Below are 24,179 nucleotides of genomic sequence, written 5' to 3' on the forward strand. Positions count from 1 at the left end.
TTCCACACCTCTAATTTTTTGGCTGGCTCCACCCCCTTTTTTTATAGTTATGGCCCCTGAAATAGTAAAAAAAAATGCACTTTTTCACCTAATTATGTGCCTAGCTCAAAAAGTATTAGATGTAAATTCAGGAAACCTTGCTGGAGTCTTTATCGTGATGTGACCTTGCACACTTGGCATTCTTCTTGAGAATCTTAGCTCTTATTACAGAGTTATGGCCCTTGAAATAGCCAAAATAGTGGATTTTTGTTTGTAATGCTCATAGCTCAAAAGTAATAAATCCTTTGCATAAAATGTTTGTTGAGGCTTTACCCCATTAAGACTGCAAACATTTGAATTATTGCCCCTTATATGTGACAAATGTACCAGTGGGGGGCACACCCAGTGTCCTACAGACACATTCTAGTTTAAAACTATGCAGAAAAAGGATTGACTGAATAAAATTGCCGATGAAGTTTTGAAAACACATTAAATCAGTGAAGACTTAAATTGTCCACCTGTCATCTTATACAACAGTTTACAGGAACCTGAAATTCTATCAATAATTAAGCCAACACAAGTCTATATATAAAAAAAACCCCTCTATATACTAATAAACTTTGATAATGTGGCAGTTGAGTCCAATAAGTCCAGGGGTGTTCAACGATAATCCGTCATAGATCTATTGCAAAGCAATTATTGGACTTACCTGTATTGGACAATAAACAGTGTCGATTGTATTCAGGTCAACTGCCACATTATCAAAGTTTATTAGTAGGTATTTTATATAGACTTGTGTTGGCTTAATTATTGATAGAATTTCAGGTGCCTGTGAACAGCTGTAGTATACCAGTATTTTTAGAATGATTTTCATTAAGTTCATAGCCCGCCCGCTTAGCTCAGTAGGTAAGAGCGTTGGTCTACGGATCTCGGGGTCGCGAGTTCGATCCTCGGGCGGGGCGTACGTCTCCGTGACTATTTGATAAACGACATTCTGTCTGAAATCATTAGTTCTCCACCTCTGATTCATGTGGGGAAGTTGGTAGTTACTTGCGGAGAACAGGTTTGTACTGGTACAGAATCCAGGAATACTGGTTAGGTTAACTGCCCGCCGTTACATGACTGAAATACTGTTGAAAATAGGCGTTAAACCCAAAACAAACAAACATTAAGTTCATATGGGAGGAAAATGTAGGTTGTGGTGGGTGTTTAAATGATTTCCTCAGAAATAATTATATTCGGATAATCTCTTGTTTAGATATTTTAATTTTCTGGTAGTCAACAGGACTTTAAATAATGAAGTGTATTTAAAACCAGTCAAATAATGTATATCATTATATTTTCTGAAAACTATAATTCATATACATGTATATCTATATATAATGCTACGGGGAAAATATGTAAGATGCATCATTAACTGCCAGCATTGTTTTTCCTGAACAAATGGCATTTCACTATAACTGCAAATTGATAGCTTTTATCTGAATATCGGTAATAGAGTTGTTTTGAAAATTGATCATGCAGTCGCACGGCCTATTTTATATAAAACAAAGACGCAGTATTTGTCTGCTAGTCAGTTTCTCCATGACAGTGAATACTATATTACAAAGAAAATTGATCGAATGCAATTTGCTGATGAAATATTTAAGCCGACTATATACCAATCGATTGGCATATTTCATAAAAATGATAGCAGTATATCTGCAGATCGATAGCTCCAACAGCTGTCTCCGCTATGACGCGTGCGTCGTGTCTTTCGTACAGAGTATTTTAAACCTAGTCAGTATTACTTCCCAGTTCAATTTTGTATCGATCAAAACAGCATTGATGTCTCAAGTGTAACGTTAATGATGTTAACTGCGGGAAGATGCAATGAACATTTAGGACTGTAGAAAACTTGATTGTAGTGTTTAGGTTCGTGAAAAAAAAATCATTTAAGGATTTATATTCCATACCAATGTTACAGTAATGTCGGAACGGATGTTTGTATTGAACGAGATATTTATGAAGCAGGACACCTAAGTCAGTTTTATTGACTTTCACTTAACAAGAAAAAAAAGGTAAGCATCATTTAACATGTCCGGGTTATAGATATGTTATGATATGTTTTAGTATTTTATTTATCATCACCCAAGGAAACAGGTAGGCGTATCTTATATTGAGAATTCAAAGCAGTGTAATTTCAGTGAATGGTATTCATGATGAGTTAATGATTGGACACTAATCAAAACATTTTGTTTGTCAGAATCGTGTAACGTAGGCACTTCTGTCTGTCAAATTATCAATCACTGCTTTATCATTTGGAATACTGAAAAACTTCAGTTATAAAGTAAATTCGGTTATATCAATATCACCAGAAAGTAAATACAGCATGTACATATAAAGTTGCGGTTTTGTCAAAACGAAAATAACGTCATTCAATATTACCATCTACAATGAGGTTTAAGTGACAATTTACGTGTATCATTATGTAATTTAAGTAATTTAGTTGCGTGCCTGAGTACTCGTGAGAAATGATCTATCTGTAACATCAGTTGTATAACCCATACCCTGCTAAATTTTTATAATGAACTTGTCCATCTTTCAATTTGGAAAGTACTATTAACTGTTAAAAGGGGTGCTTACCAAAAAGATATTGACTGAATGGCAAACAGTGCAGATATTGATCAGACTGCACGGATGTACAGGCTGATCTTGATTTATACTGGTCGCAAAGGCAAAATCAACCGTGTTCAGCATGATAAGGGTTAATATTTGAAGAGTATTTTTTTCCATAGTCGTCATGACTGATCAGCGAGAGGTATGGCTGTTTCCATTACGTGTGTTAGAGATTCACCTGGAGGGGTTTACTTTTATTTACACTGTTCCGTGTCTTTGGAACATGGTTGGGGTAAGAGTGAGGTTGGGTGCGCACCATAAACCGGTTTAAGCTCCCCAGTGGTGTTTTTGCCACTGACCGTTCCAAGGCGGTACCCCACTGTGTTCCTTTGTTCGTTTTGTCCTCATGTGTTGGCTTTGTGTGTGTGTGTGTGTGTGTGTGTGTGTTTGTGGTATGCACGTCTGCGTACTGTAGGTTTCGTTTTGGGGAGGCTGCGTTTTTGGTACGTGGCATTCCCTGTTTGTCTTTGTTTTCTTTTTGTTTCCTTTGTGGTGTAATTATAAAACGCAAAAAATCAGAGTGTGTCTTTAACAGCTGTTGTTTGTCACTTGCAAAGAATGCATACCATTCTCAGTTGACATCATCTTAGACATTGCATTAAAGCCTTATGTTTAATCCATATATTGACGAACGTTTGTGTGGGTCACAGGTGTTATACGTACATGGCATAAGTAATTTGTTTGTATTTGTAGGTATAATAATAGATTAACAATGAAGAATTGCTTAACGTCAGTCCCCATGGTAACGCTCAGTGATTATTGCTTTAGAAGCAGATTTGGGTCGAATAATGGACGGAAACAAAATCGTTCTAATCATTATAGAAATGTTCAGACTCTAATGGGTGATAGCTAAATGACAAAAAAAATGGCTTGCAATGACATGTATTATTCATACATGATTTAGTATACCAGGTTAAGATACTGTTTATTACTGGAAAGTACTAGAAAATATATAATTCGTATGAAAGTATGAATTTCACGATTTATCACATATTTTCGCGACTCTGCTTATGAACAAATAACGCCTCTTACCCTAAACATTGTACCCGGTGTCATTTGTCGTCTGCGATTATAACGCTTTCTTCAGAGTAAATATCTTTAATAAATACTTTATCAATTTAATTTACTCAAATTTGTTCAAAAAGTGGCATTTTACCATAGAGAACCTGGATTAGAAATAGTTATAATTTACCCTGAAAGCCGTAGCATCTAAGAGACAAAATGGCTATCTAACATAATCTGTTCAGTGATAGTCACTTTTTAGACCAAATAACACTGTCTTACCAAAACGTAGCAGATGTATCAATTCTGTGAAATACCAACCTACTTTCGTTTTCGATGAAGGTAAAATTTTAATAACCATAGAAATCGTCCTGAACCCGTGAAACTTTGCTCACAAAACCATTACCAAGGCTCGTCCGAAAACATTTCTTCGTGTGACCGAAACTTCTAAGTTATGAAAATGGCCTGTCCTTAATATGCTTATGTAAATTAACAATACATTAAAAAGAAAATAGTTCACCTTAATAAATATGTATATATTTCTTTATCCTCGCCACCTAAACATCTAACTCTACATACACAAATAATTTACATATTTAAGTTAAATACATATGCTGAGGGTTTTCTTCATTTAAAGTAAATTGCTAAGGATGAAATATTTTAATGATAGATGGGCATTTTAACTCTTAGCCTCTGGTGGCAAGTGATTCTGCTTTTGCGACCAGTGCAGACCAAGATTATCCTGCACACCCGTGCAGTCTGATCATGGTCTGCACTGTTTGCTATTCAGTCAATTTTCAGTAAACATCCCTTCAAAAATAAACGGTACTGCCCAAATTGAATGATAGCCAAGTCCATTATAGAAATTTAGCAGTGTAAGGGTTTAAACTATAGCATATAACTTTAGATCTTTGACAAAAATATATCCAAAATAGGTCAATTTTGAGAAATTGTATATCTGTAAGCGAAATTAATTCATAATAGCTTCCAAGACATGATTTTGATAGTTATATATCCTATCCGTTTAGTAGCTTTAGATAAAATAAACTTAACTGTGTCTCTATTTCAAATCTGTCCGGCACAGTAGGTACGAGATTACGTAATCGCACGGAAATTGCCGAACGTTATTACACTCCAGCTTATGTACGGAAATTGCGAACGTTATTACACGTCAACTTATGTACTGAATCGATCTTCCTTATTCTTTTCGAATACGGCTCATTAAATGTGATTAAACCATTAGATAATGTTCATTTAAAACTTTCTGTCGTGATGTAAACGAAATAACATTTTGCAATACAACATAATTTAAATAACTTCAGATTCAAGTTATTTGAAATTACATGTTGTAATTTGAATGCGATAAATAATATTTTTATTCTTTCTGTTCCCAGACAGACATGACCACCGGAACAGATTCCACCGAAGATCCTCCCACCGAGAAGAAATCGGGTGATATGACGGCAACATTTGTTGATAAAGAGAAAAATGCAAAGCTTTATACTGAAGAATCGAACAGGTAATATAAAAGCAAAATTCCTTCTTGCTCACATTGCTTTCTCCTACACGTGTGTGGAAACTTTTCTTGACAGGGGAAATCACTTTTAAGATGAATATCCGAAATTGTATACTCGATTATTTCACGAGTTTATCGGTCATCGGTGACAATTCTGAAGTCGTTACTGCTACAACTGCTATCTCAAAAACTGTTATCTTACGTATTCATTTCCGGAAAATGCTCAGAAAATGAGATTTTGGATATTAAGATCGTTAAGTAGTGACTTACACTTAACCTACTTTACACAGAGGAAACAATATGTTCATAGAGTTAAAGAGTTCAATGAACACCTTTTGTCAATCCTAATCCTGTCCATGAAATGGAAGAGTAAAGTACCTGCTATATGATATCCCAAGACTTTTTATCACCCACCGAATGTGGATGGATATAGATTTGACGTTGTTCGTCCGGCTGTTCGCCCGTCCGTCCGAAAATAAAATGCTTATAATTCAAAAAGTATTTAGCTAGAATCAGCAAACCTCACATAAGTATCAATTAATACATGACCTTTGCTTACATAGAGTTTTGCCCCCTCCGTCCTCCCCTCGCCCGCTTGACACAATGAAAGCAGAGTTTTCCCCCTTAAACTTAGTAAAAGATACGGAATTTTGACTGTATCTAAGTAAGCTATAGATGGATCTTCATGAAACTTTGTACAAATTTAGATCATTAAAGGGCGGTGATTCGTAATGATCATTTCAGTAACTTCAGAGTCATTGCCCTTAAACTGTTCTACACTCCATAAATTCTAACATAAGAAAGTATTCTACCGATAGATTTTCATGAAATTTAACATAAATATAGACCTCTATAGCGTGGCGGTTCTTGCACATCTTTCGCCATGTTCTCCTTAGTAACTGAATATTATTGCCCTTTTTTAATTCTTTTCAAATTTATATATTCCCACAAGCAATGTTGAAAGTAACCCATTGATGGATCTTTATGAAACTTTACAAATATAGATCTCTATACGGCGGAGATGCACGCGCAGTTTCATCAGGATCTCTTTAGTAACTGCAGAGTTATTGCCCTTTAATTGTTACATCTTTCAAAATAAAATCTCCTCATTTTTAAAAGAACCTGTTTGGCGAGGGATATGAATTCACTGAATTTGCTTGCTACCCTACGAAATTCTGTGGGTTTCAACTTTTTCTCAGTTCTTCAGTTTGTTGACATATTAATGTACAAAAAGTGACACATCTTCCCAACCTGGCTTTTCTTGGTTTGATCTTTATATAATTTTGTTTTTAAATACTTATCATGCATTTTTTTCTTGAGGTAAAAGTGCATGGTTTGCAGGAGATAATACATATCTAGACACCTTCACCAGATTTCTTAAAAAATGATGATGTCTTCGTTATTTTGTTCATTGTAGTAAACTACACATGTATCTAAAACAGGTAGTTTGCATTTTTATTTCCACTGCCTACATTGGTTTTAAATTAGCATTCTATTCTAAATTAACAATTATCCAATAGTAGATGATGGATCTGATCTTATACGATTGATGAAACTCAAGAACGTTGATTGCAAGAGACTTTTGATACAACACAAATGTCAACATAATACACATTTACGTAATTAGATGACGTTAACGTGTACAATATACATGCCATTTGAATAATAATAATAATAATAATAATAATAATAATAATAATAATATAATAATAATAACATCTTTATTTGTGGAAGGTAGCACATGAAGATATAGATCAATACAAAGTACAAATGATACATCTTAATTTTAAATGCGGCCTTCTGAAAAACAACAACATCCAAATACAATTTACCTATCACATAACCTAATTAATATCACCTATTCACATTCTTTAGACAAATACCCCTAAAAATAGATATTGTCCTTTAAGTATCCATTTATACAATTTATTATAATCAATTATAATAATCAATTATATTATAATGGCATAGTTATAATTCAGCTAATATGAACAAAGAGATTATTTAGGCAGTCAGCTGCAAGATATACTTTATATTATTTTAAAAGATGTTAGAGAACATTGAGCGAATTCATTTGGTATGAAGATTCCACTTTTCACCATTGTAACAAAAGGCTTTTTTTGAGCATCATTTGTACAATTTAGGTATAACTATGTCATTATGAGCAGCAGATCTTAGATTGTATGTTTCATTGTTGGAAAAGGTTAAAATTTCAGAGATATATGAAGGTGCTAAATTGTTGCAAGCTTTGTAAATAAGACAGCCCGCGTGAAAGTTACGTCTTTCATTAAATGACATCCACCCAAATTGTTTTAACATATCATTTGTTCTTGTTTAGAACGTTTTATTCAAAATTATTCTTGCAGCTCTACCTTGAATTTTCACTATTTTCTTTAAAGAACTCTTATTTCCTTGACACCATACAGTTCAACAATAATCAAATATTGACATTATATATGCATTATAGAATAGTTTTTTCATTTCATCTGTCAAATAGTACGATATACGTCTCAACAATCATTTTTGAGTTAAGTTTAGTGCAACCTGTTTCAATTATAACCTAATTATATTAGATGCACGTTCAGAATGCAAAAGTACACAACCTTATCATAAGACGTTGACATTTACGGAACAAAGTATATTAATTTTGTTGTTCATTCAGATGGGTATGAGTCCATGTATATCGCCGTACTTTAATAAACAATGTTAAATAATCTTTTTATTCTGTGCTTATTGTTTTCTCAATAAAGATGAAAGCAACTAGATGCCAGTGCATGATTTCATCTTTTAAGCGTAAACAAAAATGTCTAGTCAAGCGCTTATTGATGTTGATGTTTATGCGGATTAATTTATCGGTCAACGGCTTTTATAGTTTAGTTAACATGGAATAGTTGAGAGCGGTCGCAGAGCAGTGTACTGTTGCTAATGCTATCTGACCTAAAACAACAGAGGTCTTGGGTTCAAGCCCCCGCTCCTCCAACTAGAAATTACTATCAAGGGGATAGGACTCCCGTGCACTGCTGCTCTACAGATGACACGCAAAAGAACAAGGCTAGCTTCTTGAATTGGAGCGTCTTCAGTATCCATTCAATAACATTTACTTACAGCCTTCTAAATATGAGCTACCGGTGGCGACTATACATCAGCTTACAAACAAACACATCGTACAGTACGGAATATACTGGTCGGCCAAGTCGCTAATTGGAAAATAAAAATATTGATAGAATAAACAAACTAATATTTAGACGTTCACTTTACAATATCCATAACATTTCATTACTAGAAAAGTAACAAGATCTTCAAGTTCACAATATACAGGATGTTCAAAGGTTCACATCAGGATGTATAGTATGATTTTTATGACGTGCACGATCACAGTTTATATGGCATTAACCTGATTATAAGAAGTTCACTTATTAATGTTATATTATAATATACATGAAATTTATACAACAAAATTGTAAAAATGATAAAATCTTGTATAACATTTATACCTATAGCGACATTCAACTGATTTAGAATGCACATGTCACTATGTATGACGACACATAACACGCGCGAGCACGAGTCTGTAATCTCAAACTCTAATGTTTTACATGTCGAGGCATTAAACAAGAAGTATATTTTAAAAAGATACACAACCGGATTAGTCAATAAACACTTTAAGCTATGAAGCGTGCATGCACTAGGCACTTTTACATACGATTGGGTATTTATAAAGCAAATGTAGTTTTTAAAGTAAGATTTTCAAGTTTTATGTACAATATATTTTACACAACACATAATTATTCTAACCATAATCTAGGAAACTTTGACAAAAAAAATAAGACTAAAAAGGAGGGGCCGAAAAGTGGAGTGTGGTAGCGGAAGGGGAGGGGGGGGGGGGCTATTTCCACTGGAGCCTTGCAACCGATAATATTGTCTAACAATACAGGTCAGAGCACCTGCACACAATATTATTTATTCCATTCAGAAATCTGTGAAGTTTCAACCAGCAATCAAAATGTACTGTCCTAATCAGCTGTTAAATGACCTTCACCCTAGATATAAACAGGAAGTAAAAATGAAATCAATACCGGCCTGCAAACTGAAAAAAGAATTAAGATACTATAAAATGGCACTTCTATGTTATTAATTTTCTTATCCATTACAATTTCTTCTAAGTGAACATCCGCGTAAGAGTACATTCTTAAAACACTCGTAATTGTACCATTCTTGCAAATAACAAACTCTTTTGCCGCAGTTGATTTGCAAGTTAATTAAGTTTTCAGAGGAAGAAGCTACATTCTAAAAGTACATGCTCCTATAAATTCCCTTTAATGCTTTTAGAATAAAATCAAGAATGTTTTAACCCGAAGAAGAGGGATTAGTAAAATATCAAAAACAACTTTATATCAAATTCCTAGACTAATTATCTGAGAAACCGTGGGAGTTAAATCGTGTGGACTTTTCACGTTAGTTCTTATTCTCTTGTTTCCTTGGAGACCGGAGATTTATCTACAGCAAAATCTCACATCTCCTTTGTTCACGTATTTCTCGTGTTTTTGTGGTATTAAATATTTATAGGTTATATTCAAGCGACAGTTGTATTTTAGTTTTTTCAAAATACAAGAAAAACACAGGTTTGGTTTTCAAAAGTGAGGAAACAAGCTCTCACAAACCATAAAATCGCATTATTTTCCTAGATAATACATGCTTGTGGGACCGCATATTATGCTTCCTCCGAATAACGACCTGCCTCCTCGGGGAGCTTTATGCGTCCGGAGAAGCACTGTGTAAGGATCCCTCCGAGTAACGCTCCTCGGGGAGCTTTATGCGTCCGTTGAAGCACTATATAAGGCTCCCTTCGAGTAACGCTCCTCGGGGAGCTTTATGCGTCCGTTGAAGCACTATGTAAGGCTCCCTCCGAGTAACGCTCCTCGGGGAGCTTTTTGCGTCCGTTGAAGCACTATGTAAAGATCCCCACGAGTAACGTTCCTCGGGGAGCTTTATGCGTCCGTTGAAGCACTGTGTAAGGATCCCTCCGAGTAACGCTCCTCGGGGCGCTTAATGCGTACGTTGAAGCACTATATAAGGATCCCTCCCAGTAACGCTCCTCGGGGAGCTTTTTGCGTCCGTTGAAGCACTGTGTAAAGATCCCGCAGAGTAACGCTCCTCGGGACGCTTTATGCGTCCGTTGAAGCACTATATAAGGATGCCTTCGAGTAACGTTCCTCGGGGAGCTTTACGTGTACGTTGAAGCACTGCGTAAGGCTCCCTCTGAGTTCCACTCCTCGGGGAGCTTTATATGTTCGTTGTTGCGCCTCACAAGACTCCCTCCCAGCGTCCGTTATAGCTTTACATACGATGATTTTACTTATGGAGTTTCATGCAGAAAATTTGTTAACTAGCTCAAAAATATGAACATGTCTACCTGGAGGCTTTATGCGGAAAAAAGGGTATGCACTGGGCTCCTGGGAAGCGTTATTCGCAGAGAACTCCAAGCCATCTCCTAGATTTTTTTATGGCGATGAATAAAGTATTGTCTGTTTTACTGAAAATCAACAAAGGTCCATTTTTAATGTGTGTTTGATAATATACAAATGTTGAAAACAATTCTGTATAAAAGATATATGTCCTACTTTTATATGCGAATTACCTTCGACTCTTCTCTGACTGAATGAGTAGACTATAATGAATAATTAATTAACAAGTGGGTAGCTGCGAGTTTTATCATGTGTAAATGAATAATATATATGATATAACTACGGCAGGAGTTTAATCGAACTTGTGTAATTGGACACGACTCGCAGACTATAAGGATCTTACATGCCTGCCTGTGTAAGACGGGGTTTTCCCTACCCGAGGGACAGTGTGGAATGGAAAACCGAGCGTTAGCGAGGTTTTTTATCCATGCTGTCCCGAGGGTAGGGAAAACAGCTGTCTTACACAGGCAGACATGTTAGATCATTTTTCTTGCCTATCATGTTCAGAATAGATCGTGGAGACAAATAGGTTTGGGGATTTCCTGACATTATTTATAAAGTGTATGACGTCACAATGGTACCAGTACTATGTGACGTCACCTTAGAGCACGCTATTTTAGACAAGGTTTTTCCCTAGGGAAAGACAGGAATATCTATCCACGGCGCGTGCTCGGATAAATGTATACTTTCCCCGCTAGGTAGGCAAGAATCAGGAGTCTTAGAATATCATTAAATATTCATTTTATACAATCTAGACCTACAATTTTGACTATTTATCTTTCTTGAACCTCCGTGGCCAAGTGTGGTCATTGAATTTGAATCAACTTTTCACTCGCCGCTGTGGGTTAGAAACCATTCCTTCTTGGGATATTGAATTCTTTGATCTGCATCGAGTAGCTGTCTAGACCACTTTGTAAAGTTTGATAGTTATTCACAGGAGTCACCATGTAATGTCTAGAGGGACAACTTTTTTCATGGTGATAAACTGAAGATTCTCCACACGACCTATGTCTGTTGTATTGGTGAGACTTAAAGCCCATCCACTCGCCAATCCATCAAAGAAAATATACGAAGAAAACACTTTTAAGTTGTAAAGAAATATTTTGAAATTGTAATTAAATTTATTGAACCTGACATGATAAATAATTTGTTCTTGTTTTGCGTGTGAACATATCTATATCAATTATTAATAAGATAAACAAGGAACGAGAACGTCTGTAGTCTAGTAATGTTCTTTTCAACGGAAAGTAGTTTTTAGTTAATACACTTTTTAAACGAAAAACATTTAATTTAAGAAATCAATTTCTTTTGGTCGCGTGTAAAACATTCTTCTAGAATTGCTCTAAGCTACTAGCTTTAAACATACCTGATTTCTGTGAAAATTTACCAAATCAAAGCTAATATTTGTGCCGCTATTTTTTTCAAATTCAAGACGTTCTTTAGAGCAATACAGTCGGCTCAGAAAACCGTTTTGTTTTATTGTTATAATGTTTTCATCAGCATCTTTTCAGCTGCATCGTAAATAAAGCGACAAGTTTCCATTATTAAACGGTCCTTTACATTGCCAAGTAACAGTTACTGACAACTTGCCCGCATGAGTAACAACGGAGGCAAAAACAGTCCTTATACTTATTGCCTTCAGTCAGTCATCAGATACAGCATAGAACTTGACTGGGTTTCAAACCTTCAGTTTCCTAATTGGAACTCTCTGTGCTTTGCCTACGAGCTTTGATACATGCATTTGGTAGGAAAATATGACAATATTTTTCTATCTTTTTCATAGTGACGCAGACGACATAACCTTGGTCGTAGAGACTGCAGATCTTTTGAGCAAACAGAGTATACTTCTGCTGAATTGTGCATGGTATGGGCTCAGTCTCATGTTTCTGCTGATGTCTGTAGAAGGTAATTTGCAATTTTTTCTGTCATTCTCTTAAACATTTTCAAAGAAAACTAAATCAGTCAGATTGTCAAAGAGCGCTTTCTACTCTCTAATCTAGATATTACATGTATGACACTCTCCTATCTTTCCTTTGAAAATAACAAATGATGTCAGCTTTTGAATATCGAAAATATACTCCATTAAGGCTTTAAGGATTTTACTGAAACCATGGCAACGGCTCAGTGTGTCTATCAGATAGTAAATAAGCATTATGATAACCAAGAAATAATTGGAAAGTAATTATTGAAGTCACCATATATTATGATCTTCGTCTAAATATATAGGACTTTGTACTTAATTTTTATCACTGCTCTTTTTAAAAGGGCATGCTCCCAGGTGAAGTTAAAACTACATAACAAATAAAATGGAAATGAAGTCACCATATATTATTATTTTCGTCTATATGTATACATATGACTTTGATCACTATTGTTTTTTTAAAGGGGCATGGTTCCTGATGAACCTGCAACTATATAACAAATAAAATGTAAAGAATGCTATAAAGTACAGCAAATTCCTTTATTTTACATGATAGTTCTATTTCATGACAAACACTTTAGAAAACGTTCCACGTGTTTATTAGATGAATGCTCCAAAGATACAAACTCTTTCTACTACTTTTAGTTACAATTATTACCATAGAAAGCACTATATAAAATTTCAAAAACTTAGAGAACCATCTGAAAGGGTGCCCCTTTGATTAAAGCGACTCGGTAACACATTTTATGCCCAAACCCCAAGAAGAAAAGGGGAATTTTATGTCTTGCTCATTGTCAATTTGCCGGTCGCTCCGGTGACCATTTGGTTTCCGATAAAATAACTAAATAATGCTGTGTCTCACAACGGTCAAACTGTAAAAAATATGACTGCTTATTATCAGCAGATGAACCTTAATTGTTTCGATGTCAGTAAGTCAAAGGTCGAGGACACGGTTATCTTGGTACTGAAAACGGTTTACGCTAAATAAAGAACGCCTTGGCATACAACTCTCAATATTCATAGTTTAATAGCATATTGTCAGTAGATGAACCCTCTTGATTTGGGGGTCAGAAGAGCAAAGATCAAGGCAACTGTGACATTGAGACTGAAAATGGCTTCTGTTCATGAACTTAAGAACCATTTGTCTATTGCCTTCAAATTTCCTAAGATTTGCCTGTGATCAGTAGATCCTAGAAGCCATCAGTTGTTTTAGGGGTCCTTAGATCAAAGGTCAAGGTCAAAAGTGATATATTGAGACTAAAAATGGTTTCTGCCAAATAATAAGAAATGCTTTGACATTATTATTACAGTCAAACTTCGTCATACTTTAGCATTCTTTCATTTATTTTCTCGTAAAAAGTACGTTATTTTAAAGTCCATCCTTTTTCAGTTGTTCCCGCACAGATACAGTCTTTGGTTGGACCTGCAGCCAAAGGGCGTTGGCTCGGTGGAATGGTGGCTTGTGGTGCAGGTAAAAATTATCTCGAAACATTTTAGTATGCTGGACATTCCTATCGTAAACAATTTACAATCGAGCGTTTCTCCTCCGGAGAATGGCGTCAACGGTGACGTCACAATGAGTATGATTTGTCTTTCGTATGTAACTAAAACTGTCTATGCATATTACATTCAGTTTATATAATGACGAGCTTATTTGCGTGTACAGTGTATGTGCCATATTTACTCTAAAATAGAATAAGTTCACACATGTAGGGTATATACATGTAGGTTACATACAATTTAAGTTATACTGTACACGCATACTTTTCAGTTCTGAGAGTCTAGATCTCTATTTGAGTTTTTTTTTTTTCATTATTTTGTCCTTTTTTTAAATTATAAAAAAAAACTTGTACCGATGTTGAAACTAAACCAATATTCAAGATAAAATGGCGTGTACAGAGAAAGCTCGAAAACAGGTTCTAAATGCTATTTCGAATAGATTTTTTTCTGCTGTTATTGCATTTTTATTTCCCACATGGGTAATCAACTTTTCTCGTTTACCGATTTTATGTTGTTTGTTTGCAAGCCGTGACGTTTTTTGTCTCACCTATAATTGGAATGCAGAGCGACAGATCAACATTCAAGTTTGGAAAACGTCGTCCCCTGATGTTTCTGGCAACCATAACGTTATGGTGAGATGTGTCTTACGTATTGTCAGTGTTATGGCGGAAAATAAAATGTTGAATTAAATTCAAAATATCGTATTAGATAACAACACCTAAAAAGTTTTCATGTAAAAATGTTTAATGCAGTCGGCTACTGTCGTGTGACCAACTTTGTCGTTTACATCGTGTAAGGCGGCCTCCTTGGCCGAGTGGTTTGGGTCGCCGACATAGTCACTTGTCTCTCACCACTGAGACCTTGATTTTTTCATGTGAGGAAGCTATCCAGCGACTTACTAAAGGTTAATGGTTCTATCCGTGTGCCAGCCTGTACCTGCAAGAATGTACGGAGGAACACTTGGGGTCTTCGCCAATCGTAAACAGTTTGAAAGTCGTCATATAACCTATAATCATGTCAGTTGGCAGTTTTGTTTCGTGTTTTTATATCAAAATGTTGTGCACAGATTTCTCGTAATTTCTATAACCAAAAGCTTTTCATTTCCATTCTACAGCATCGGTTTAATCGGCATGGCTGTTACCGCACCTGAAATTTCAATGGCGTAAGTGTTAAAGTCTTTCATACGACAGTACTATAATCAGCAGATAACGTTCACTTGTTATAATCGCATGTGGCTTACTTCAGCTAATGATGTTACTATTTTTTCCAAGAATGAAGATATTGACAGCTACAAGATGTTCTAAAAGAAAACAGATTAGAAAATATATATTATATACACGCAAAACCTCGCCCCTGCAGTAACATCTTTTTTATGCCCCCGGCATCTACTGATATGAGGGGCATATAGTGATTGTCCTGTCCGTTCGTCCGTTCGTTCGTCCGTCCGTACGAGGTTAACCAAATGGGACCGTTTCGTCTAGCATCAATACCCCTTACTAGAATGACTTGATACTAATGCAGATGTAACTTGTGACCATTCCTCATCTTCAGACGTCGCATGACCTCAGTTTGACCTTGAACTTGACCTCGTTTTAGACGTAGGTTGCTTTGTATCGACAAGGATGCCACCGGGGGCATCAAGCGTTTATTGAACGCAGCTTCTTGTTTCTTCTATTACACTTCTTCGCATTTGCTTTACCTATTTTCTGACACATACGGGGTGAATAAGAAGAACTGTAAAAGAAATACTTTTTTAATTCAAGCGGTATTATATGTACAAATCAACAGGCATTTATCAAATGTGAAGGCCTAGATACTTTCCAGTATCTTCAGTGGAAAGCAGAATAATCTAATTTTCTACTTAAATCTGAAATGACGTAAAACTGTTGTCATTAAATTTGTATTAGCTCCTACACATTGACGATGTAACACGTTAGCAAATTTCAACTGAATCGCAATTATCTGTTTTATTTGTTTGCAGGCAGTTAAATCGAGTCACGAGTGGAAATGAAACTGGAAAGGTAACAGTACACCTTATAAAACACGCTGAGCTGTTATCATTAAAGCTACATGATGACAAAGGCTTAAGTATTTTGTGTCAATGTGGTTTTACCGTTTATGCCGTTGGCGTGGCAGAGCTGCTTGATATTCATTGATATTAAATTTAGTACTGTTATTTAGCTCAGACCACACATATTATTACAAAGGCATTGCGAAAAGCCCACGAGTTAAAACAACATCAAAAGTCGATCCTCTCATGAAGTTTAAATATTGTATGGCAAAATCATTGAATAATATGTATAAATTAAAAAAGTATTATACCTTGAAGGAGTAAAACATACGGATAAATATTACATTCGCAGCTTCAGTGTAACAAGGACCTTGTTGCCCTTAGGTGTGCTCCTTACTGGAATGCTTCAAAAGACAACCCCATAGACGAAAACAAGGAAGGAGCCCAACAACCAAACTCTGTTGTCATGCAACAAAATTCATTTGGTGATGGTGAAGGGGTCCAGGTATCTAATAGCGGAAGTATAGGTACGTAATAGCAGATGTATATAGCGAAAGTATAGGTGTGTAATAGGGGAAGTATAGGTATGTAATAACGGAGGTAAAGGTATGTAATAGCAGAGGTATATAGCGAAAGTATAGATGTGTAATATGGGAACTACAGGTATGTAATAACGGAGGTATAGGTATGTAATAGCAGATGTATGTAGCGAAAGTATAGATGTGTAATAGGGGAACTACAGGTATGTAATAACGGAGGCATAGGTATGTAATAGCAGATGTATGTAGCGAAAGTATAGATGTGTAATAGGGGAACTACAGGTATGTAATAACGGAGGTATTGGTATGTAATAGCGGTTATATATGGTTATCGGAAGCATAGGTATGTAATAGCGGAGGTAAAGGTAAGTTTGTATTGCTAAACAAGCATATCTATGCATGTGTTCCTGTCTATAGATACAACAGACTGTGGAAGTCATCTGATATTTAAACAATTATCAATATACAAAAATGTTCATGCTTTCGTCAAGCTTGAAATCTTAATTTATAGTTATGTAGACATTGTTTGTTTATACATATGAACAAGTAATTCAAAAATTATTGTAGCCCGAGCAAGAAAGAACTGAATCACCTTCTGTAGGTTTTGTTTCTTCTTAATTCAGCATTTCTAATACATTAACCAACACGTGTCCTTAGATTTAGTAAAGATTATGCAAGACATTAAATGCGTTGAATCTACAAAACGCCTTTTATTTTCTAATAAAGTATGGATTTAATGCGTAATGTTATTGAAGGTACGTCGGAAATTATGTATTATATGATAAAACCCTCGTTAACAATATAGATCAATGCCCATTACTGCACACTCACATTATTCTGACCCTAAGGAATCTTTAAGAAATTGATTATTAGTCATAGCATCATTTTATATCCTATACTATAATAGCCTGCTTATTGTTCAATAAATATATGAGCCGCGCCATGAGAAAACCAACATAGTGCATTTGCGACCAGCATGGATCCAGACCAGCCTGCGCATCCGCGCAGTCTGGTCAGGATCCATTCCATGCTGTTCGCTTTCAAAGCCTATTGCAATTAGAGAAACAATTAGCGAACAGCGTGGATCCTGACCAGACTGCGCGGATGCGCAGGCTGGTCTGGATCCATGCTGGTCGCAAACGTACTATGTTGGTTTTCTCATGGTGCGGCTCATATGTACATTATATATTTATTCCTAAACCGTCTAAGGAAATATTAATCAGACAGTAACACACTTGTTTTATGATATCATCTTATTTCCGTCATTATATTTTATGGGGTTTTCGTTATATTATCGTTTCACGACTGTCAATATCGAGTTTCCCATTCTGTACTGCCAGGCAATTAACTGTAATGCCTTTTCAAAGCTTTCCCAATTGTTTAGCAATCAATTGGTTATAACAATTCACGATTGCAAAATGTAATAATCATTATTTGTTTTTGCCTGTTGAGAAGCAAATATACATTTGTTGTTATTTAAACGATCCTTTTTTTTTTGCATTTTGTTTAGATATAGTTATGAAATTGTCAGAGCAAAAATTACTTTATAAAACACTTTAATTGAGAAGAAATAAACGCATTTAGCTACATTATTATGATTATTTACCATGTCGCATATTCACATGGAAATAATGTTGTCGTAACTAAAACGACAAATATGTTTGAAATTGGCGGCATTTTGAGAACAAAATCATACGAAGTACATGTTTAAGTAGCTTTAGCTTCGTTAAATATTAACAACAAGTAAATGTACAATTATTATGGAATATGTTGATTCTTAAAATAAAAACTGTATGGGTGTCGTCACAGTAAAATATTGTTGTATTTTCTTAAATTATGGTCACAAGTTTCTCTCCCCACATGCATTTACCTATAGATATTACTTATTTCTTGTTTCCGGCCCAAAAAGGTGGTCTTTATACACACATTAAACTATGATTGTTGATTCAGCATTTTCCGTTTTATAGACTTTATCTATACAATCATGTATCTGTTTAAGACAAAACTTCGAGTTGAAGGATGGTCTTTTATACCATCACAATGGATATTTTTTATACCCCCACCAAACATGTTTGAGGGGGGTATATAGGAGGCAGTTTTGTCGCGTCCCGTCGCGTCGCGTCCCGTCCCGTCGCGTCCCGAAATCTATTATCTCAGTTATTACCAAATGGATTTGATTCAAACTTAAAATACATGTTCCACCTTATCACCCACATCATGTGACACAAGGTGCATAACTCTTGACACCAAGTTTTCATGAATTATGTCCCCTTTTACTTAGAATTTAAGGTTAATTTTGTTGTATTTTCACTATATTTCAGTTATTACTAAATGGATTTGATTCAAACTTAAAATAGATGTTCCACCTCATCACCCACATCATGTGCCCACATCATGTGACACAAGGTGCATAACTCTGACACCAAGTTTTCATGAATTATGTCCCCTTTTACTTAGAATTTAGGGTTAATTTTGTTGTATTTTTACTTTATCTCAGTTATTACTAAATGGATTTGATTCAAACTTAAAATAGTTGTTCCACCTCATCACCCAGATGATGTGACATAAGGTGCTTAACTCTGACATAAATTTTTTATGAATTATGTCCCCTTTTACTTTAAATTTAAGGTTGATTTTGATGTATTTTCACTATATCTCAATTATTACAAAATGGATTTGATTCAAACTTAAAATAGATGTTCCACCTCATCACCCACATCATGTGACACAAGGTGCATAACTCTGACACCAATTTTTCATGAATTATGCCCCTTTTTACTTAGAATTTAAGGTAAATTTTGATGTATTTTCGTTATATCTCAGTTACTACTGAATGGATTCGATCCAGACTTAAAATAAACAGTCTCCGGATTTAGTTTGCAAATCCGGAATTTTCGCAAACTCAGCTACCTTTTGCCTTTGACTTTTCTCTGATTTTTTGACATTAAACGATAGTTCTAATCCCATAGAGCAATAATTGGTCGTTTTCTTCTTTATATGTTAAAGAATGAATTCATGGGAGGTTTTCAAAGTTGGTCCTGCCATGGGAGTATTTTTTCCTCCCATGGGGTTTTTGCTAACCCATGGGAGGTCCCACGGGTGGATTTCTCCCACTTTACCAATTACGGGAGAAAAAAACCGTGGGTTTTTTCTAAAATTTTCAAATCAAAATATTTTAACTCAGATTAATAATTTATACAATAAAAAACTGTTGTGACATGATTTCGCGTTGAAAAACGACTTTTGAAAAAAACTCCCATTTTCGTTATGGGAGGAAACCCCCCACTGGCGACTCGATGAATTTTTGAAATTGCATTTAATGTTTCACTTTTTGCTAATTAATTATAATTTTATCAGTATCATTTCAAATTTAACTTAAAGATGTATTACTGTGCGAAATAAAAAATAATCGTAAACCCCACGGGTGAAAACCTCCCATTGTTTTAAATGGGAGCACAATCCCGTGGGAGGTTAGAAAATAAATAAAAAATAAATATTGTGACATTTTGACATAACAAAACATCAGTTTTTTATTTTAATACTAATATTCCATCATAAAGTAACATCTGGGTTTCTACTCAGCGAAAATATTATACATTGTATAATTACAATGCCACCGACACGATTAAACACAGGCCGCTTTGCTGATTATGACCGTAGCATTGCGATCTCAACGATGTCACATAATAAGACGAGTCATAAAACTTACTGTAGCATTTACAATATATTTGACCTGACAAATATGCACCGCGGGACTTTTTCAATCCAAAAATTAAAAAAAATGCAGGAGATTAGAGGAAACTCTCCTTTTAAATTGAAGTTCACAAAGAAAAACATATCCAAATCTAACCCGATCTGCCTCTGTCATAATGCTAGTGTCAAAGACTTAAATCATTATTAAGTACTTCCTTTCTTATTTGAAATGCCTAATATATCTCCATCAAATGTACTAGTATTCTTCATATAATTATTAAAAATACGATGCGAAGAAATCAATAATTTTCAATATAATGACATTATTAACAAAATAAACTCGAATTCAAAACATAATGACCATCCTCCAACAACCTAAACATACCGCACCTTCTGGAAAAATTCTCCTCCGTAGTTTGACCAGTCAAGAACCATTATAGAAATTAAATCAACAGAAAGGACGATATAATGATAAGACCTGATAAATGTCCCACCCAGTTTTGATAAGAATTTGAAAAATTAATACTGTAACTTTAACTGTTAAAAACTTAAGAGATCATAACTGTTTTAATACTAGGATTAAAAAACTTAAATCAAGTCAGAATGCAGTTACTAAAATAAACATTTTAAGAGAATGTTTCAGCTTACTTGAAGTAAACAGGATAACGCACTTATCTCTTCTTAAGCAACCGTACATAACAAGATACATACGGGGAGGGTGGGGGTATAAGAACTTTTAATAGCTACGAGTTTGCTGTAAAGTGAAATTGAAAGTAACACATTGAATGTTTTACCAAAGAATCAACTGCATTTCGGCGTTATTTTCAAGTTGATAGTGTTTAAGCGGCATTTTCAAAGAAAAAAAATGTTTGGTTCCTCAAATGTTAAAAAGGCATGAAAGACACCTCTGAGCAACGCAACTACTAAAAATTAATAATTTGTTTATGTAAGAATTATTTTCTGCTTTGACGTGATCGGTACGCTCGGCAGCTCAGTGGTATTTGAGGTCAAAATCCTAAAAGCATTATTCTGTCTATTACGAACAATCATACTACTTTGATGATTAAAAACACTAGACTTTCTTACCATATTTTTTACTTTAATATCGAGTTTAAATATTCCGAACCATTTATCTAGGCTATTTTCTTTCATTTACTATATGTCCGTTACATGTTATAAAATGTGTTTTGTACTAATGATGCAGAAAGCCTACAATCTGTATGTACTTAACGTACCATTCGATAAGTGTTTCTTCATTAATTGTAGAATAAATGCCATGTTTTACTAGACCGTTTAAAATATTTTCTTAGTATGAAGTTTCATAAATAAGCGGTCGGAGATTGAACGCACGACCTCACATATAAGAAGTGGGTGCGGTTTAGGTTGTCTGCTCTGTTAGTGAATACTTTTTTGAAATAAATATTCATCAATCCGAAAATGGAGGTGATAAAATTTAGAGGTGTTATGCCGTTTTTCGTTTCCTAAAATAACAGTACTAATCTTAAATATCGGGGAATATAGTGTTTGTTACGGTGGCACAGAGGTCACATAATATAAATATCATATGGCAGCGTACATGTTTGACACTGATATTGTCAACCCGAGGGCAGAATGTTACCCGAGGAGAAATAAAGATTATTGTATTTCACACAAATACGTGAGCACATAATAATTATTTCGGGCGGATGTATTAGACCTTAAATGCGCACATATTCGTATTGAAATACATAATATGAACTTAGGTGCTACCTAGAAGGCAGAGCTCCCTTGAAAAATCACCAGTGCCCCTTGAAAATTAAAGGAGTGCTGCTGGAATGACCTGGAATTATGGATCCGTTTTAGGAAGTTTATGTTCTTTAAGATCTATCAAAATTTTAAGAATTAATGATAATTCATGATTTCTGAATGAATGTCTTAGAATGCATTAAGATTAAATCTTGATATGCGAAAACTCTACAAACATGCTATAAACGATCTAAAGAAAGTTACGGTTCTTTTAAGAAGGAAGGATGTGTCCAACTTTAAGGCCAAAATACTACTATGACAGATGTCTGGAATGGGAAAATGAAAATCATTTACATGTACAAAGCTTGTTTAAAAACCAAAAGACTAGCCATCTTTAAAAGTTAATGCTGAGAATTTTACCCAGAGAAAATCACTTTTTTTGCCGAAATTCTCAAAAACTCCTGTTTTATTTAATTTACTGAACTGCTAAGTTAACAGTCTATGACATTTTTATGGTTAATCTTTTAGCACTACTGGTATAGAATAGGAATGGTAGTAGAAGCCTTTTTGATGTTTATTATTAATTCATAGCCAATAGTTTTTTTTTCCTAGTAATAAACTCTGGTCAGTGATTTTTAAGCTTGTGGATGAAATATATGTTAACAGGGAGAAGAGCATTTTGTGCTTTTCACAGTTCAATGCCTGTAAATTTTGATCCAAAAACCTTTTTTAAAAAAAAAGTTTTATCTACTGACTACTGTAGGCTACAGACAGTACTACATTGGAACCTGACATCACTAACAAAACACTTGTTAAATATCACATGAATGACTTTATTGTTTTTACAATACTTTCAAAACCCAAAATAAATAAAATAAAAAAGAAATTAAAAAAAAAAAAGACACTTCTGGTGAGGATCGAACTCCCGACCTTTGGATTTCAACGCGACCTCGCTAACCACTGCACCAGTGTGGAAGTATGACGTCATCACCACAAATATAAGTATATATAATAAACTTCGGTTGCGGCAGCGTGACGAAAATCGTTTCACATTGAAAATATTTTATTTTACCTTTCTTTCTTCGTAGAAAATGTATTTAGCACTAAATTCTTATTATCAGGCGCTCATTTACATTTTTATTCAACGTTCAAAGCAGTAAGCGAAACGCTTTTGTCAACTGTAAACAGCAAGCGTCTATTGACGTCTTACTGATTAATTACTATGAGCATTGCGTACTGGAAGAAACCCGAACAACACCGATTCCAAAAACTTACCACGAATTTTCAACTCGATAGTAATGTCTGTACACAGTTTTATTCATTTTCTTTTTCACACGTCTAACCGTAATGCGACGCTGTCGGCGCCGCTTCGCGGCGCGGGTAGCTCTGCTATCAATATAAAATATATATGAGCCGCGCCATGAGAATACCAACATAGTGGCTTTGTGACCAGTATGGATCCAGACCAGCTTGCGCATCCATACAGTCTGTGCCAGAGGCTATGCTGTTCGGTTTCAAACCCTATAGCAATAAGAGAAACCGTAAGCGAACAACATGGATCCTGACCAGACTGCGAGTATGCGTAGGCTGGTCTGGATCCATGCTGTTCGCAAAGCCACTAAGTTAAATTGGTTTTCTCATGACGCGGCTCATATATCCTCGCACATGTAAAAATGTATCACTCGCCATATTGGAAAGTACCGGTGTTTTGGCTTACTATTGTGTAAGCACTTACCAGCTATTACCTGCGAACATATTGCTTAATACGTGCGCAGATGCTATCTTTAGGTAGCAAGGTACACTTAGATGCGAAAATTTTGGGCACGGACGGTCTTACATGTAGCGAGTCCTTATCACCCACATCATGTGATACAAGGTGCATAACTCTGACACTAATTTTTCTTGAATTGTTTCCCCTTTTACCTAGAATTTAAGGTTAATTTTGATGTATTTTCACTATATCTCATTCTGATTGGCTTAGAGCCAAAGGGAAGTAACCTTTTTTTAACTTTTGTACTGAGTTTCTTCCCCTTAAATTCCAGGAATTAGTCCATTTTTAGAAATCCTATTTTACGATTTTCAGTATTTTAGGTATTTTTCTAACGTTTTTATTATAAGTCCTATGTAGAAAGTAAAAACATTGTTCTGTGGTAACATGGGTCGGTAAGAC

The 24,179-nt window shown here is 35.1% G+C and overlaps 1 protein-coding gene across 1 annotated transcript in view; it reads left to right on the forward strand.

Moving 5' to 3' along the window:
* The first annotated feature begins 1,707 nt into the window (after positions 1-1,707).
* Positions 1,708-24,179, forward strand: part of LOC123563862 (uncharacterized) — a 37,341-nt gene continuing 14,869 nt past the window's right edge. The window contains exons 1-8 of the mRNA XM_053536555.1: positions 1,708-2,039; positions 5,034-5,158; positions 12,404-12,525; positions 13,932-14,012; positions 14,568-14,673; positions 15,156-15,203; positions 16,023-16,062; positions 16,405-16,579. Coding sequence (XP_053392530.1) covers positions 5,040-5,158; positions 12,404-12,525; positions 13,932-14,012; positions 14,568-14,673; positions 15,156-15,203; positions 16,023-16,062; positions 16,405-16,579 — 691 coding nt within the window. The 5' untranslated portion in view covers positions 1,708-2,039; positions 5,034-5,039. The remainder of the gene's footprint in view (positions 2,040-5,033; positions 5,159-12,403; positions 12,526-13,931; positions 14,013-14,567; positions 14,674-15,155; positions 15,204-16,022; positions 16,063-16,404; positions 16,580-24,179) is intronic.

This window comes from Mercenaria mercenaria, chromosome 2 (genome assembly GCF_021730395.1).
Source record: "Mercenaria mercenaria strain notata chromosome 2, MADL_Memer_1, whole genome shotgun sequence".
NCBI classification, from domain to species: Eukaryota; Metazoa; Mollusca; class Bivalvia; order Venerida; family Veneridae; genus Mercenaria; species Mercenaria mercenaria.